Source organism: Drosophila rhopaloa, unplaced genomic scaffold, assembly GCF_018152115.1.
Source record: "Drosophila rhopaloa isolate 14029-0021.01 unplaced genomic scaffold, ASM1815211v1 contig_3, whole genome shotgun sequence".
Lineage (NCBI taxonomy): Eukaryota > Metazoa > Arthropoda > Insecta > Diptera > Drosophilidae > Drosophila > Drosophila rhopaloa.
The window spans coordinates 5,387,673-5,402,628 of record NW_025335123.1 but is presented as its reverse complement, the minus strand read 5'-3'; the positions used below and the strand labels follow the sequence as shown (position 1 = coordinate 5,402,628).

The window sequence follows — 14,956 nt, the reverse complement described above, 5'->3', positions numbered from 1 at the left end:
GTGCTCATAAATATAATACATTGAACCAATAAATACCCACCGCGCACACACTCCATTGTGTTCTGATTTATACGCTCTTGTTATGACCGTGTGTGCGTTGTTTTTCTGCACATAGTGTAGCCAGCAATTTTCTGACAGCTGCGATTCAATTTGGTCAACTGCAGTGAGCCACCGCAGAACCCAGTTTTAGCCAACTATCTGCGGAAAAGTTGCTAGTTTTTGTTCCTGGGGCGTGGCATGTCATTAGGGCGGCGCTTTATTGTTAATTGGATTTGTCGCCGTAGCTGACTGCGAACTTTTTGTCGCTCTTAATTGAGTCGGAAGCGTACGGATATGAACAGTGGTTGGTCAAAGGAGCAATATACTATACATCCTGGAAAATCGCAATCAGTGCGCTCCGTTCGCCGTATTTTGCAATCAATAAGTGAATGCAAACTGGCAGGAACCAAATAAATCTCCGGCAAATAAAGAGGGGCAAGCAAAGCAACCGCATACAACCACTTATTCACCCACCACCCACACCCCACCATCTTCCATCTACCATATACCACCCACCACCCACTCTGACCTTCTTCGCGCTGTTGACCTTCATCGTGGCCAGAGCATAAACTATTACCATCCGTGTAATGGCTTCGTCTGCCACTTCCGGTTGGCATTTTGAATTACAAATGGCTGTGCAATGCGGAGAAAGAATCGTTCGACTGAATAGCCATTTGTATTTTTTTGTTTACCCACACCTATTTGCATGACCAGCACTGTAGTGCTATTGTGCTACATTGGCCACTGTTAACTTTATTAAACACTCTTGGTCTGCATTATATTCACACGATTGTGCCCCCAAATTTTCGCCCACGAAAACGATTTCGCCATGATAGATGACACGTCCTCTGTTGTATTATTATTATTACATAATTTGTATGCCCGGAATTGTGTTTCGTTGGCCGGGTCGGCAACTATAATCATTTGCCACACGTGCCGCCAAAAAATCTATGGGCTGGGTGCGGTTTCACAGTGTTGGCCGAAATAGGGGAACTAATTTAGTAGGATTTGTCCCCATTTTTATAAGTAATAACTCCAATGAGCTTAACTAATTATGCAAGAGTGTATAACAAACAAGATTTTTGGGTACACTATTGTGTTCAGAATTTGTATGTGCTAGCAGAGGAAATTATTTCTTTAAATGACTAAATTTATATTATATATTAAATTTTAAAAGATTGTTTTAGTCCAAATTAATTGTAACCATACATTATTTAAATTATGAATTGGTCTTAAGTAATCGCTTTCTAAGAATATGTTCTGAATCCGGAAGTTCGATAGATTTATTACGAAATAACGTTATTTTTGAAGGGCATACTTTTATGCACCTTTCCAAGTGATTTAAAAACCCTGGTTATTTCTATGGCACACCCAAAAATAAATAGTATAGAGTCCTTGTGAACTAGTTCAGCCTAGAAGTAGGCAACACTGTTTGAATTGCGGTGGTAAAGGAGCAAAAAAATATATTGCGCGGCAGTTTATTTTATTTTATTGCAATTCGCAGTCTCATTTTTATGGCCCAGACATTGTGAGTGTGTGTGCGTGGGTGTGTCAGTGTCAAATATAAAACAAATAATGCCAAACGCGACAACAGCACCAACAGCAAGAACAACAATATCGGTGAGGCAATCACAGATAAGTCAACATTCCGCTGACGAAGAAAAGTGGGTGAAAGCTGTGGGAAAAGTTCGGAGAGATTGGAGAAAAATACGAGGGCGGGCGAAATAGCGAATAAATAAATGAATGAATGAATGAGCGAATGAATGAATGCGCGAATGAATGGGCCCACGAATAAGTGCCGAACGCCTTGGTTATGCCATATTATGTGGCTCACACACACAGCGAACGGGCATGAAACGCTGAGTGGCTATATATATAACTGTATGTCAGCCTTCTGTCACATCACTAACCCCCCCCCCCCCAGCAAAGCTCAACCCCTTGGCACCACTTTTCAGCCCTTGACATGCTGCATACATTTTTTAATGTCTTCCTGTTCAACAGCAGTTGCAACAACTACTACAACGATGATATGTGTCAAACGCTAAAACGCACACTACTCAATTTTTCTGCCCAACGGCCCCATTTCGCCTGCTTTTTCGGCTAGTTTTTCATCCCTTGCAAACGCTTACTGCAGGCAATCAATCTCGCAAGTGGGGAAAAGCCAGCAAAAGAGATTAAAAGGGAAAAAACTAAAGGAGAAAGTGAAAAACCGTGGGGGGGGGCGAGGTTGGCTTACAATATAGGAGATGGAGAGTCCTTAAAGCCTGCAGACTGAGATCGAGGCACGCGCTCGTTTCTCACATGGCCCACTCAATGACTCTTTGTCGCTGTGGCTCTCTTGGGGATTTTGTCTTTTAATGCCGGATCCGGAAATACACACACGTGCACACCACCCACGAAGCCGGGAACATGGTCCAATCAAGCGTAGCTCTCATTTCTGTGTGTAAATGTCGCCTATCAATGCTTAATAATGTCATAAAATCAAAAAGTCAGAAAAGGCGAGGGCAGCACAACAATCATTTGGATGTCTTACCAAATACACTCCGAGAAAAAATTACTTGTGTGTATTTAATAGTTGGGTTTTAATGGTGTATACTTATGTTTATAGAAAATACTCAGTGTGACCGTGCTATATGAAGTCTGTTATGCATGCACTAATGCCAAAAATCATGCGCTGTGTGACCATGTAACTTAAAATGTGTCTTAAATGAGAAGTATTGACTTACATTTTAGTGTGTGAATTAACACCTATTAAGCCATACAAACGAGTGTGTGCAAACTGTCCCAGTTAATTCTCCCTGTGTACGCACATATGCGCCGTGGCTCAGCATATGTAAGTATGCTGGTGAGTGGCTATGGAACATTTTTCAGAGCATGTGTTCGAGGCACCGTCGCCGTTCGAGTGGCCACTCTCCGCTCCTTGACCTTGCACCTCCCCCTTCTGCCCAAAAAGGGGGCGGTGCCAAAGAGGTTGAGGCGGAAAACAGATTGCAGGGTACAGGACAATCATGCCAGAAGCAGAGAGAAAAAATCGCAGAAAAAAATATAACGAGGGAAAAGGTTGCTGCGTTAGCTGGAAAATATGCAGGCCCCCACTTGCTCAACGGGCCCCGTATTGGCTTGAGTTCGCATTTTTTATTTTATGCATATTTTCGTCGAGAGTTCGGCATACAGAAAAAGCGTTATACAGTATGTAAGATGGGATGCATCCGTAATGTCAAGTGCTTGTCAAATTGTTATACACTGGCAAACAGTCACCCGGATTTGATTGCGTTAACTTTGTTGCTTGCATAATTGCCATTTATTCATTTATTCTCGGAGTATGCTAAAGGTCAACGATTGTTCTACCCTGTTGTCAAAATTCCAAGAGCTTGAGAAGGCTATAGTGGTCATTTTGAGTATACAAAGTGGGGTACATGTTGGAACAAGCATGTACTGCTAAAATGCTTAATTGCCTTTCTTTGTCATTAATTTTAAAACATAATTGCAAATGCCTTTGACATTTATCATGTATAATTAAATAACAAGATATTTTAATTGCATATGTCAGTTCCAGCTAAAGCGGACATGTGACTTTATGTTTTGTCCTTGTGTTCTTGTTACCTAAAAGTTTGTCCCATTTGGACCAATTATAAAAATTAGTAGCCTAAGTCAAAGTGGAGGGTAGTGTCATTGAATTCAAACCATTTTAATGTCCATAATCATAATCCTATTAAGAACAATTACCAATTAAACATTTGTTCAAAACAATATTGTTATTGATAAGCATAATTATAATCCGATTAAATCAAAACACTTACATATGTTGTGTGTCAGTAAAAATAAGGATAAACTTGTGTTAAAGCTAGGTGTTAGTTTACAGAGGTAATTATATACTAAATAAAACTAACTAAAGAAATATGCCCAAAATGCATTTTTTTAAATATTTCAATAGAATACAAAAATAACTTAAATTTACCAATTTTATTTATCATACTAAAGAGACTTTTTTTAAGACTCTTCCAAATTTTATAGCTACACTTAGGGTTTCCATACAAGTTATCGTCAAAATATTGCATCTTTCAAACTATCAATAAACTTTGGGAATATGTGCGTTTTTTTTTTGTAATTTCCCATGGAAGATGAAAAGCTTGTACCCTCCATGAGGTTATTTTTCATGGCTGAGCAACAATGGCGAACTGTACATACAGTTTTGCCATATGAATTGTGACAAAATGCGAATGGCAGTGACTTCCTCTGCTCTCTCTCTCTCTCTCTATTTATCTCTACCTCCCTCTCTCTCACTCTCACTCTATCTATATCTCATTGTGTCTCTTTCCACGAGTTATAACCTCACTTCACTTCGCTCCCTCGGCCAATTTTCGCATTTTTATGCATGTTTTGACATGTTCAAGCATCGTTGGCGTCACTTCGCGATGTCAGCCATGCAACGTTTTATAGTCCATATATGTATGTTTTCGTATATACTTTATACATATGTATATGTATCTGATCTGACGGGACTGCACGCCGTTGGTGGGACATTTTGTCTGCGGCTGGCTTTTGTTTCCATTTCGCTTTTCGCATTCCGCATTTCGCATTTGTTTAACAGTTAAATGGGCATCATCGACGACGCTGCCGGCGTCGCCGCGTCTCGATAACAATTTTAATAGGCCATTTAATTTTTAATTAATTCTTCAAGCGCCAGTTGCCATGTCATAAAAATGTTTGCTGTCATGTTTGTCCAATGTCCTCCGTCCTTCGTCCCACGTCCTCCGTTCACTTATCATTTGCCATCCGCCAACCATTGATGATGATGTTTTTGGGGCGTTTAATGACATGTTTTTGTTTCATTTCGCCCTCGACGGCTGGCCCTGCATATCATTATTATTATTCCGATATTTCTTTCTGCCCACACCAAAAAAATAATCCGCAATTTGCTTTGTTTATTGAACATTTGTCTATTTATGATGATAAGGGGCGCGCGCGCGTGTTTTTCTGTCGCAATTTCATTACTCAAAACTTGCTGACGCACACACACAAACAACAAAAGATACATGGGAAAAAACATTTTCTTTCCGTTTTTATAACCACCTTTTTTTGAACGAAAATAGTCCTTACCAATCATTCATTTTCAACGCGGGGAAACACAAAACTAGTTATTGCAAAATAGGACTTGCATTAAACGTTGTTAGTTTTTAAGTACTTGTATAATAATGCAGTGTTATTTGAAAACTTTTTGTTAGCTTAGTACGTTTTTTTTAAAATTGAAAAACATTAAAAAATGTAAAAACTATAGTATTAAGTATTGGGTCCTTGATTTTATTCGCATATTTAACAGCTAGTTTCTCTTCCCAATTTCGGTTGTTTTGTGATGGATATTGTAGTCTCTTGATGTCTATAGATTGATTTGATATCTATAAATGTTTATTTTCTGTGTATAATTTGTTATTAAAAAGGGAAGGGAAGGAAACCTCATTGCCCACTCGACCATTGCTGCTCGACCTCGAGTTCCATTGGTGAAGGCCACCTAACCTTCGACATTGCGCCTCTCGACCACGTTCACCCACCGCCCACCATTCACCCTCCCCCTCCCCCTCCCCCTTACACTTTCCCTTTCCCATCCCCTCCTCCTCTTCCCCCAATCAGCATTGTTTGGTTTTATATTTGGAAATTTTTGTGACTCTCTTAATAGCTTTTTGTGAAAATTAATTTCTTAGCTATTAGAGGCTCTTGTCGTCTGCACATCCACACCAACAGCCACCCCCCAGAACCACCCTCGTAACTCTCTCAGTGTAAGTGTGCGAGTGTGTGTGTGATGGAGAGTATTTTGTAATTACTTTATGCCCGAAAATTGCCGTAGTAAAATATTTCTCGCTGGTTTTTGGCTTGGATTTTACAGTCGCTTTAGGGCAGGACAAAAGCTTGAGCTGAAATCGAAAAGGGGGAATGGTTTTCCGAGGGCTTCTTCTGGGGGCACACATTGCCCCAGTCGACCCTGTGGATTGCCCTTTGTCGGCGGCTTGCACTCAACTTTCACTAATGAAATCAAGTGCCTGCCCAGCCACCGAATGTAAACCACTTTCAAGCAGGCCATTTTACTATATAGCATATATACGGCTCAGATCGCAGACTGGTCAGGTTTTGGTTAAATACTGACAAGTTATATTTGCATTGGCTGTAAATACTTTAAATGTGAATAGCTAAAATGATTTCTTTCTTTATTTTTCCATATTAATTAAAAATAGTGGTCAGTAGTGAGTTGTATCCACTATATTAAAATCAACAGCTTATAAATTAAAATGTTTGGGCACTATTTACAAAATGGCCTTTCGCATATGCAAACAATAATTTATTTAATCATGTTATTACATTTATGTTTGTGCAGCGATATAAATTAAATTTTGATATAATTTATAAACGAATGATGACAACTAAATTAAAAGATGGTGATGAGTGGCAATAAAATGAATACTATATCATACAGTTAGGTCAAAGAATGGTTTTACAAAAAATAGTAAAAAGTAGGTGTATTTTGAAATAAAAAAAAACCAACAAGAAAACTTTCCTGCCAAATAAGAATAATATATATTTTGTAATCCTGCAGATCACGTTTATTGAAATAATTTACCCTTCCGGCAGTTAAAAATATGTTGCACTCGACAGTTTCGTTAACATGCCACGTGTCAAATGACTAGTCCAAATAAAATGCCATAATAGCTAAATCTCCCCAGGAACAAGGCCCTCAAATGGCCCTCCTAAAACCGAAGCTGACCATGTGGTCGGACGTGTGCCCTTAACCCGTTCTTGCCCAACAGTGCCATTACACACACCACACCCACACCCACACCCACACCCACACCCACATCCACACCCACAGCCTCAATCTGCGATCCCAAATTTCAATCCCCCAACATGGAAATCGTTTTAGAGCTCCCCGCTCTGGTTAAATGTGTATATGGCATGCAGTTTTGGGTAAACTTTCCCCGAAAATGGTTACGCATAATTGCCAGTTTTTGCTGTCTGAAAAAGGGGGTGGCAGTGGGTGGTTATTGTGCCCCTTTATCCGGTAGAAATCTTCTAGTTAGTTTGAAAAAGGGGTGGGGTGGGGAGGGAGAGATCGTAGAGGTCGACATGTGTGCGTCGTTAGTTAGTTAGTTATAACTACATACAATTTTATGGACGCCATATTGTAAATGTTATAATTTTCACTAACAATTTTTAGCAACCGTTGCCCTCCATCGTCTGCCTTGGCAAAAAGTGGGCGTGGCGGCTGTGGGCGACTACCATTTATGAACGATGGCCATGCGACGATGATAATTTTCAACAACTTTTCCGTAGCGTGTGAAACACGGAATTCAAGAGGGTCTGAGTGGGCACTGGAGAGGAAAAGGTGGGGGGGCGGGGAAGGAGACTTTATGTTCCGGAAAAGCCTACACATGCAGCACAATCCCCCCCAATCCCCACCCCGCCATGCACTTAAACGTGCTTGGGATTTTAAAGTATTTCTTACATTACGGACGAAAAGCTTTTTCTGTGTGTTTTTTAACTCCGATTTTTGTCGTGCTTTTTTCCTATTGTCGTTTGGTTTTATTTTTTTTGTATTTTTCTGTAATAAAATTTAATACATACAAAGACACACACACAGGGCACACTCTGCACACGCACAATTTTACTCAATTATAAAAGTTTCCACATTAAAAGTTCATTGCAGAGCCGAAAGTCTGGGCGAAACGAAAGTCCGAGGCTGAAAAGCAGTGAGTGGAGTCGTTGGGTTAGGTCGTGCCCACAGGCAGGAAGGCCTAGGTCCTGCCACAGGTCCTTATTCTGGTTCTGGTTCTGGGTTCCAGTCTCCTAGTTTACCAGTCTACCAGTCTCGACTCCATTCCCCTCCGCCGTGCTCCAAATCACCGGGTCTGGGCAAACAACATCAAAGCCAAAGTGTCTCCGACAGAAAAAGTTACGTTTTTTTTTTTCTATTATTTTCCCTCTTTTTGCGGCCAGTCGGTGGAAATGGGAAAAGGGGGTCGGAGTCTGGCCAAAAAAGGTTGTTGTGCCACATGCACATGCTGCCAACTACTCACAGTCCCTGTTTTCACAGTTTAAATGGGCAGGCAAACGACTCTATCTGCTCCTGCTAATCTGTATCCCCAGCATCTGCATAGTAGGGCCTGCTAATTAGATAAAGGATCAGGAGCTGGGCACTGAGCACTGAGCACTGAACACTGAGCCTGTTAAACTGTGAATGGGATCACGTGGCAATGGGTGCTTGCTAAAGCAGTTCAAGTGACAGTCGAGTTCACTGATCCAGCTAACGAGATTTCACTGTTTTGCTAAGCGGACGAGCTTGAGTTTATCTCGGCAAAAAAAGTTATTAGTTAAATTCATTTTAAACAGGTCATAGAATTTTTGAATTGGGTTCCTATTTAACAAAACACCCGAGTTCTAATTTATTGTTATATCCTTGCGGAGGTTGTTTTGCAGAAAAGAGGCCAAAAACCTGCAGTTCTAAGCGCATAAATTTTCTTACAGATATCCGATTAAAAATCGGTATACTTCTAAATGATCGTAGTTTAATTCTCTAAAAATCTGTGTTTTCAACTTGGTTTGTATCTTCGGGTCGATTTTTCCTAATTTTCGAAAAATGGCTCTGCTGAAAAGTGACCTAAAACCTGCACTTCTAAGCCCATAACTTCTCTCACAAAAATCCGATTTCGAAGTGGCATACTTCTAAATAATGGTGGTTTAATTCTCTACAAATGTGTGTTTTCATCTTGGTTTTTATTTTTGGTTCGATTTTTTGTCACTTCCCAAATTTTTGACAAAAAACCTGCAAATTTTTTAACATGGCAGTAAATAATGGATATCAAATCAATTTATATAATGTTGGTAATTATAATGTTCTTGCTTGACTATAAGAGTGTATGAACAACTGTTAAAAAAAGAAGGTTGGGTTTGGCTATATAAAGAAAACGTTTCCGTCCTTATATTAACTGGGTATATTTAATGTGAAATGTTGGGAAAACATTACACTAACGGATAGCGCCGTTTACCAACCTCATTTAAGCCCATAAAAACTTATTTAAAGAGAGAATTAAAGCCCGTTTTCGTTTCTTGTGTGTTTTCCAGGCTACGGCGGCATCTCGCCCCGGACGCAGTGGGGTCGGGTGGCGGCCCTCGTGTACGCCCTGTTCGGCATCCCCATCGTCCTGCTCTATTTGTCCGCCATGGGCGAGGCCCTGTCGGCGGGCATGCGCTGCCTGTTCCGGCGCCAGCGGGTGAAGGGCGGCGTGGGCGGTGGTCCGGGTGGCGGCGCCGCCGGGGGCGTGGCTTCGGGTGTCGGCGGCGTCGGCGCTGGCGGACGGAAAGCGGACAAGACCAAGGGCCAGGGGCACTATGGCCACCAGAAGCTGCATCAATACGGCATGCCGCCGTCTGTGTACCAACAGCAGCAGCAGCAGGCGCAGCAGCAACAGCAGGCGCAGCAGCAGCAGGCGCAACAGCAGCAGCAGGCGCAGCAGCAGCAGTCGCAGCAGGGCAAGAAATCGCAGGGCAACCGACGCGGCTCACCCAGTGTCCCCATCTCCATTTGCGTGTGCGTCCTGCTCTGCTATGTGAGCAGCGGGGCCATCCTGTTCCACAAGCTGCAGAACTGGAGTGTCCTGGAGTCCCTCTACTTCTGCTTCACCTCGCTGGGCACCATTGGCTTCGGCGAGATGGCCCCCAATGGAGCCGTCGCCCTCTACACGGCCTCCGCCTACATCCTGGTCGGCATGGCCGTGGTGGCCATGTGCTTTAGCCTGATCCAGACGGAGATCGTCCTGTGGCTGCGGCGGTTCAGTGTGCAGGACCATGTGATGCCCAAGGCCGAGGAGCTGGCCCTCGTCACCGTGGCCGTGACCCCGAAACCCTCCTGACAGCGACCCAGCGCGGATCCGGTCATGGGAGTGGGTGTGGGTCTGGCCGGTGGCCTGGGACAGCCGCAGAACAACTTGGGCCAGCATCAGACCATGTTCTTTGGACCGGCGCATACCCTCACGCAGTACAGCTCGCTGCCGCGAAGGAGCCACCTGCAGGCGGCGAATAATCCCGGCGGTGGGGGATCGGCCTTCCAGCGAAACACGCCCATCCGGCGATCCACGGGCATACCGGAGCACCACCTGGAGTACTTTGTGCCGCGCAGCATCAGTGAGTTCAATCTGTCGGGGGTGGGCGATCTGGCCCTGCCGCCGCCCCGTCGCTTCTCGCCCAATATGGTGGGCGGCGGCGGCATGAGTATGGGTGGCATGGGCATGAATATGGCGGGCATGGGCATGGGTATGGGTGGCATGGGCATGGGATTGCCGCATGGCCTCCAGTTGGGTCCGCCGCAAACGTTGCTCTGCTCGGCCACGCCCACCGTGCCGCAGCAGCCGCCCCCGCCGCCGGCTCAGCTGCAAATTGTGACCCTAAAGCCGCGCAGCGAGAAGATGGTGACCTTTGAGGATGAGTCAAAGCAGGCGATTGGAGGAGGAGGGGGAGGCGGAGGAGGACCGGGAGGAGGAGCCGCCTCGGGTTCGGGAACCCCACCACATTGTCCGCACGGAGTGCCCACAACTCCGCGGAAATCGCCGGCGGTGGGCGATATATTCATGTGACCAGGACCCCAGGACGAGGCTGCCCAACTGGATGCGGCGATGCGATTGCGCGACAGCATCGATGATGCACTGTGCCCAAAAGCTGGACCGGCGCCAGGTGAAGTGATACGTGTCTAAACAAAATGAAAAGCTAAATCCTACCCAAAGAAAGCACACTGTAAGTAAATGCACACACACACACACATGAAAAACTCCAAAAGAAACGTAACTCTTCCCCGAAAAAAAAGCATAAAACTAAATAAAAAAATTCATTGCCTACTTTTGAGGGCCACTACTCTCAACTTGAAGTTCATCGTGTTTTTCTGCATATATAAGTATAAATAAAACATTGAGCAAATATTTATTATTATGTGTGTAAATATAAAACAAAAACCGCAAAGAAAACAAACAACTAAAGTTGAGTCGTATGTTGCGACCGAATGAGAGAGTGAATTAAAATTAAAATGATAAATGCATAAATAATTGAATGCTGTATAAGGGCGTTTTACAGTTAATGCCGTAAAACACGAATCTAGAAATTAATAAATACACTCACTCACACACACACACACACACAGCTATGAATAATAAATAGTGCGTGGGCGTCGGTGGGCGTGGCATTAGAAAGGAGTGGCAAGTAGAGCAAACAAAATGCAAATGAAAATGACAAATTGTATGAATACCAAAGGACAAAGTTTATTTAAGCGATTTGTTAGTTAGTTGCTTCAACTCCCTCACACATGCTCATATTTCGCTCTGCATTTTTATTTTGTCGTTTCTGGGCGCGAAATTTCAATTAGTTTTATAAATTGTTTTGCAGACAAATGTACATTTTTAATAGAGAATTGTTTATATTTTTTGTTAAATAACGCAAATACAAAAACGTTTGTCCATTGTTGTTGCCAAACAACTTTTAATTAATGCTTTGCAGAGCAAATACTAATTTCAAGAACGCTGATTTATTATTACTTTTTTCTGATTTTCAACTGTCTTACTAACTGAGAATAAAACATTTATAAACCACTAAACATGTTTCCGGTTCAGTAAAAAAAAAACATTTAAACATTTTAAGAAATCGAACTTATACTGTGTGTATACTATGTACTTTATGCTCAAAGTGTTAAGTGTGTATATGAATGTATTATATATGTGCCAAAAGGAAACCGAAAGTATTATAACAATATATATTGTTAATATGTCTGTCGATTGCATAGATTCAACTGACGTTTAATCAGCAAAATGCCACGTACAAGCGATCAACGAATTACCAACGATTTATCCAAAACATCCGTGGTATTTAGCTTGAGTTTTTCGCTTTTTAGCTCGCGTTCTCCACCCATTTTCCATCGTTTCGAACCCGCCCACTGGCAATTAGGTTTAAATACTTTTTAAATGCATTTTGATTGTAGGTAATTGAGCGCGTGAATGGCCATTTGTTGTTTGTTTCTGTTGGTTTTGGCCTTGTTTTCTGTTTTTGCCGTGACAGGACATTCAAATTGGAGGGCTGTCAAGCGAGCGGAGCTCATTTGAACGCGTTTTTGTTGCTGCACTGCGGCGTTTCATTTAAAATAAATGCAATTTTAGCGACCGCCCCCACCGAGTGGGCGTGGTCGCTGGTTGCATTTGTTAATTTTTGCCATATTCAATTTGTGGCATTCAATTAAAATAGTGAAATTAATCCAGATAGGATAGTCATTACTCGTAAAACACAAAGCATACCAAAAAACAAAAAAAAAAAGAACAAAATGAAAAAGACAAGTGCATAAAAAATGCAGGACAACCTTAGATTTATGGGTTGTGAACCTGCAGAAACTAATTGCAAAGCTCCAACTTGTGTCATAGCATAAGCCAATTCAGATATATGTCTATGTAGTTAATAACTAACTAGCTAACAGCCAAACAGTAATGTAAAACTAAAGCGATAAAACAAATATTGAAACAGAACGAATGTAATTAAATTAAGTACACTTTAACACGCATTCAGAGACCCACAACCACAGACAAATTAATGCCATCAAGTAAACATAGAAAAACTAAATGTAAAGATACTTTTTTTTTTGTCAAATTCCTAGCACGGTAAGTTGAACTTTTAGGCTAACCGCATATGCTCATTGCGAGTGGCAGTTAAGGATAAATTACTCTAATTCATATGTACTCTTAGTCCCCTAGATACATATACATATGCATATACATATAGATATGTAGCCGTACACAAAACGAAACTAATCTAGCATTGAGAAAGGCAAATAACAAATAAGAAATACCGCAGTTCGCATCATATATATGTATGTATACAACAAACATCTCTCTCTTTCTCTATATATATATATACAAACCCAACCAAAAGAAAAGAGAAGAATAAATACATCATGAACAATTTAGTCAAAAATCAACAATTCTGTTTGTTTTTTCACTGGCGACTCGCATTTCCATATGCTGGAGGTCCTAAAAGGGTAAGTGATATATTTTCATACTATTAGGTTACTTATCTGCAGACAGAACTTTCACTTGATCCTGTGAACAACAGTCTCGATTCTGGAACGCCTTAAATAATGGGTCCTTAGATATTGTAAAAGGATAAAACACTTTCCTCGTTCAAATATATGTATTAATCTTTATTTAACTTTTATCAACTGCTCTTCTCAAATGCCAGCCACCGAATGCCGCGTCTCGATCTTTCTCTATGCTTCCATTCATTTTATCTGTGTCAGTGTGCTAGGCATACATTTTATCCTTAAATGCTAAGTGTACGTGCTAGAAGGGGATGACAGTATTATGCTTAAATCTAACGGAGAATCGATCTTATTGTTATACAGAAGTCTTAATGCGTAATTATAAATATATATGGTACAGTGGAACTTGCATGTATCTATACTGCTACAATATTTTCAAGAAGAATATTCTAGTGTTTCCTTTGCCCATTTTGTAATTATATAGATATATATATCTTTGAAATTCGGTGGGTTTGTTTTTTTAATCAATAATATTATTAATAAATTCAAAGTGTTTTCAATGTACACAGTTACATTTAATTTAAACTAAATTAGATTATATATCTTGTAGAGTTCAAGAGTTAAATCTTAGGCTTTTTACAATTAAATTCTTTTTTTTGGTTCCACTGATCAACTTATTTATGGCAGGAATTTTTCGGACTGGCCAGGCTCATGGAAAACTGAATGAAAATCATCAAAAAGAAACGGGCATCCGAAATGCGCATATTCATTGGAGCGGCAGAAAACCGAGGGGATTGCGAATATCTTAAATTTAAATGAAATTTACACAGAATCAATTTGCGCGTTAATTGATAAAGATAAAAACGGGATGATTGCGCCCCAAACCAAAAGTGATAGGCCGACCAATAAAAATTGCTCTCTTCCATCGCGGTGTTCTCCTTTTTTTTTCATTTTGAATTATTTAATCATTTAATTAGTGTTAATAATTTATGGCAAACAGCTTCGCAATCAATTTGCGTTTCTGTGTGTATCTTTGGCCATATCTCTGTGCTTGCGCATTTTATGACAACTCTGGAATGAAATTTCACTTAATCAAGGGGCGAACTCAGGTGTCCAAGCGAATGGCATTCTGCGTGTGGTAGTCCAGCTTTTTGCCACATCAATTTAATTTACTTCTGACAAATATCACCATATCCGGTCATCGCATTTGCCATGGCATTCCCCTCTGTCCTCTTGGGCCAAGTGTTTGTCGAAGCCATAGACGAAATGACAAAGCATTAGCCCATCAAATGATGTGTAATGTGTTTGAATGGCTCTCGAAATTATCAAGCCAATGCATACACATTAAAACAGTGCGTTGCGATGATGTAAGGTTATTCAATAAGCAGCATTCAAATAAAGTCGAGTTATTGAATTTTTAATATAGATTTATGATGATGATTAGCTGAAGATATTATTCTCTTATTTCTGTTTTTTCCCTCTATTTTGTTCTTTATTTAAATAAAGTCAATTTTTGAATTTGCTTGGAAGCTAGTGTAGTGTAAGTTCGAAATAAAAACATTACTTCTAAATATTTTAGTGTGTTCTTCGTTTCTTAATTTTCTTGGTTATTACTTAATGTTTGCCATTAAAATGTATAATAACTAAATAAAGTTTTAAGCGATACAAGTTTAAAGCTGTTAATGGCGAACCGTACTGTATTTTCATATTTGCATTGATTGTACATAGAGCCATGTGCTCGTTTCATCTGAATGATTGTGTGACAACACCGAAATTACTTCAATTTACACAGATGGAAGGGCATTAAATTAATTTCGTCAAATGACAACGAGTGGCAGCCTAGCAAAGCGGATTAATTCGGCCAGGTGA

General features: G+C 40.9%; 1 protein-coding gene across 1 annotated transcript in view; it reads left to right on the top strand.

The window, feature by feature from the left end:
• Nucleotides 1-13,020, top strand: part of LOC108047762 — a 61,439-nt gene extending 48,419 nt beyond the window's left edge. Inside the window, 1 exon segment of the mRNA XM_017128109.2 lies at nt 9,148-13,020. Within this exon segment, the coding sequence (XP_016983598.1) occupies nt 9,148-10,655 (1,508 nt within the window). The 3' untranslated portion in view covers nt 10,656-13,020.
• The last annotated feature ends 1,936 nt before the right edge of the window (nt 13,021-14,956 follow it).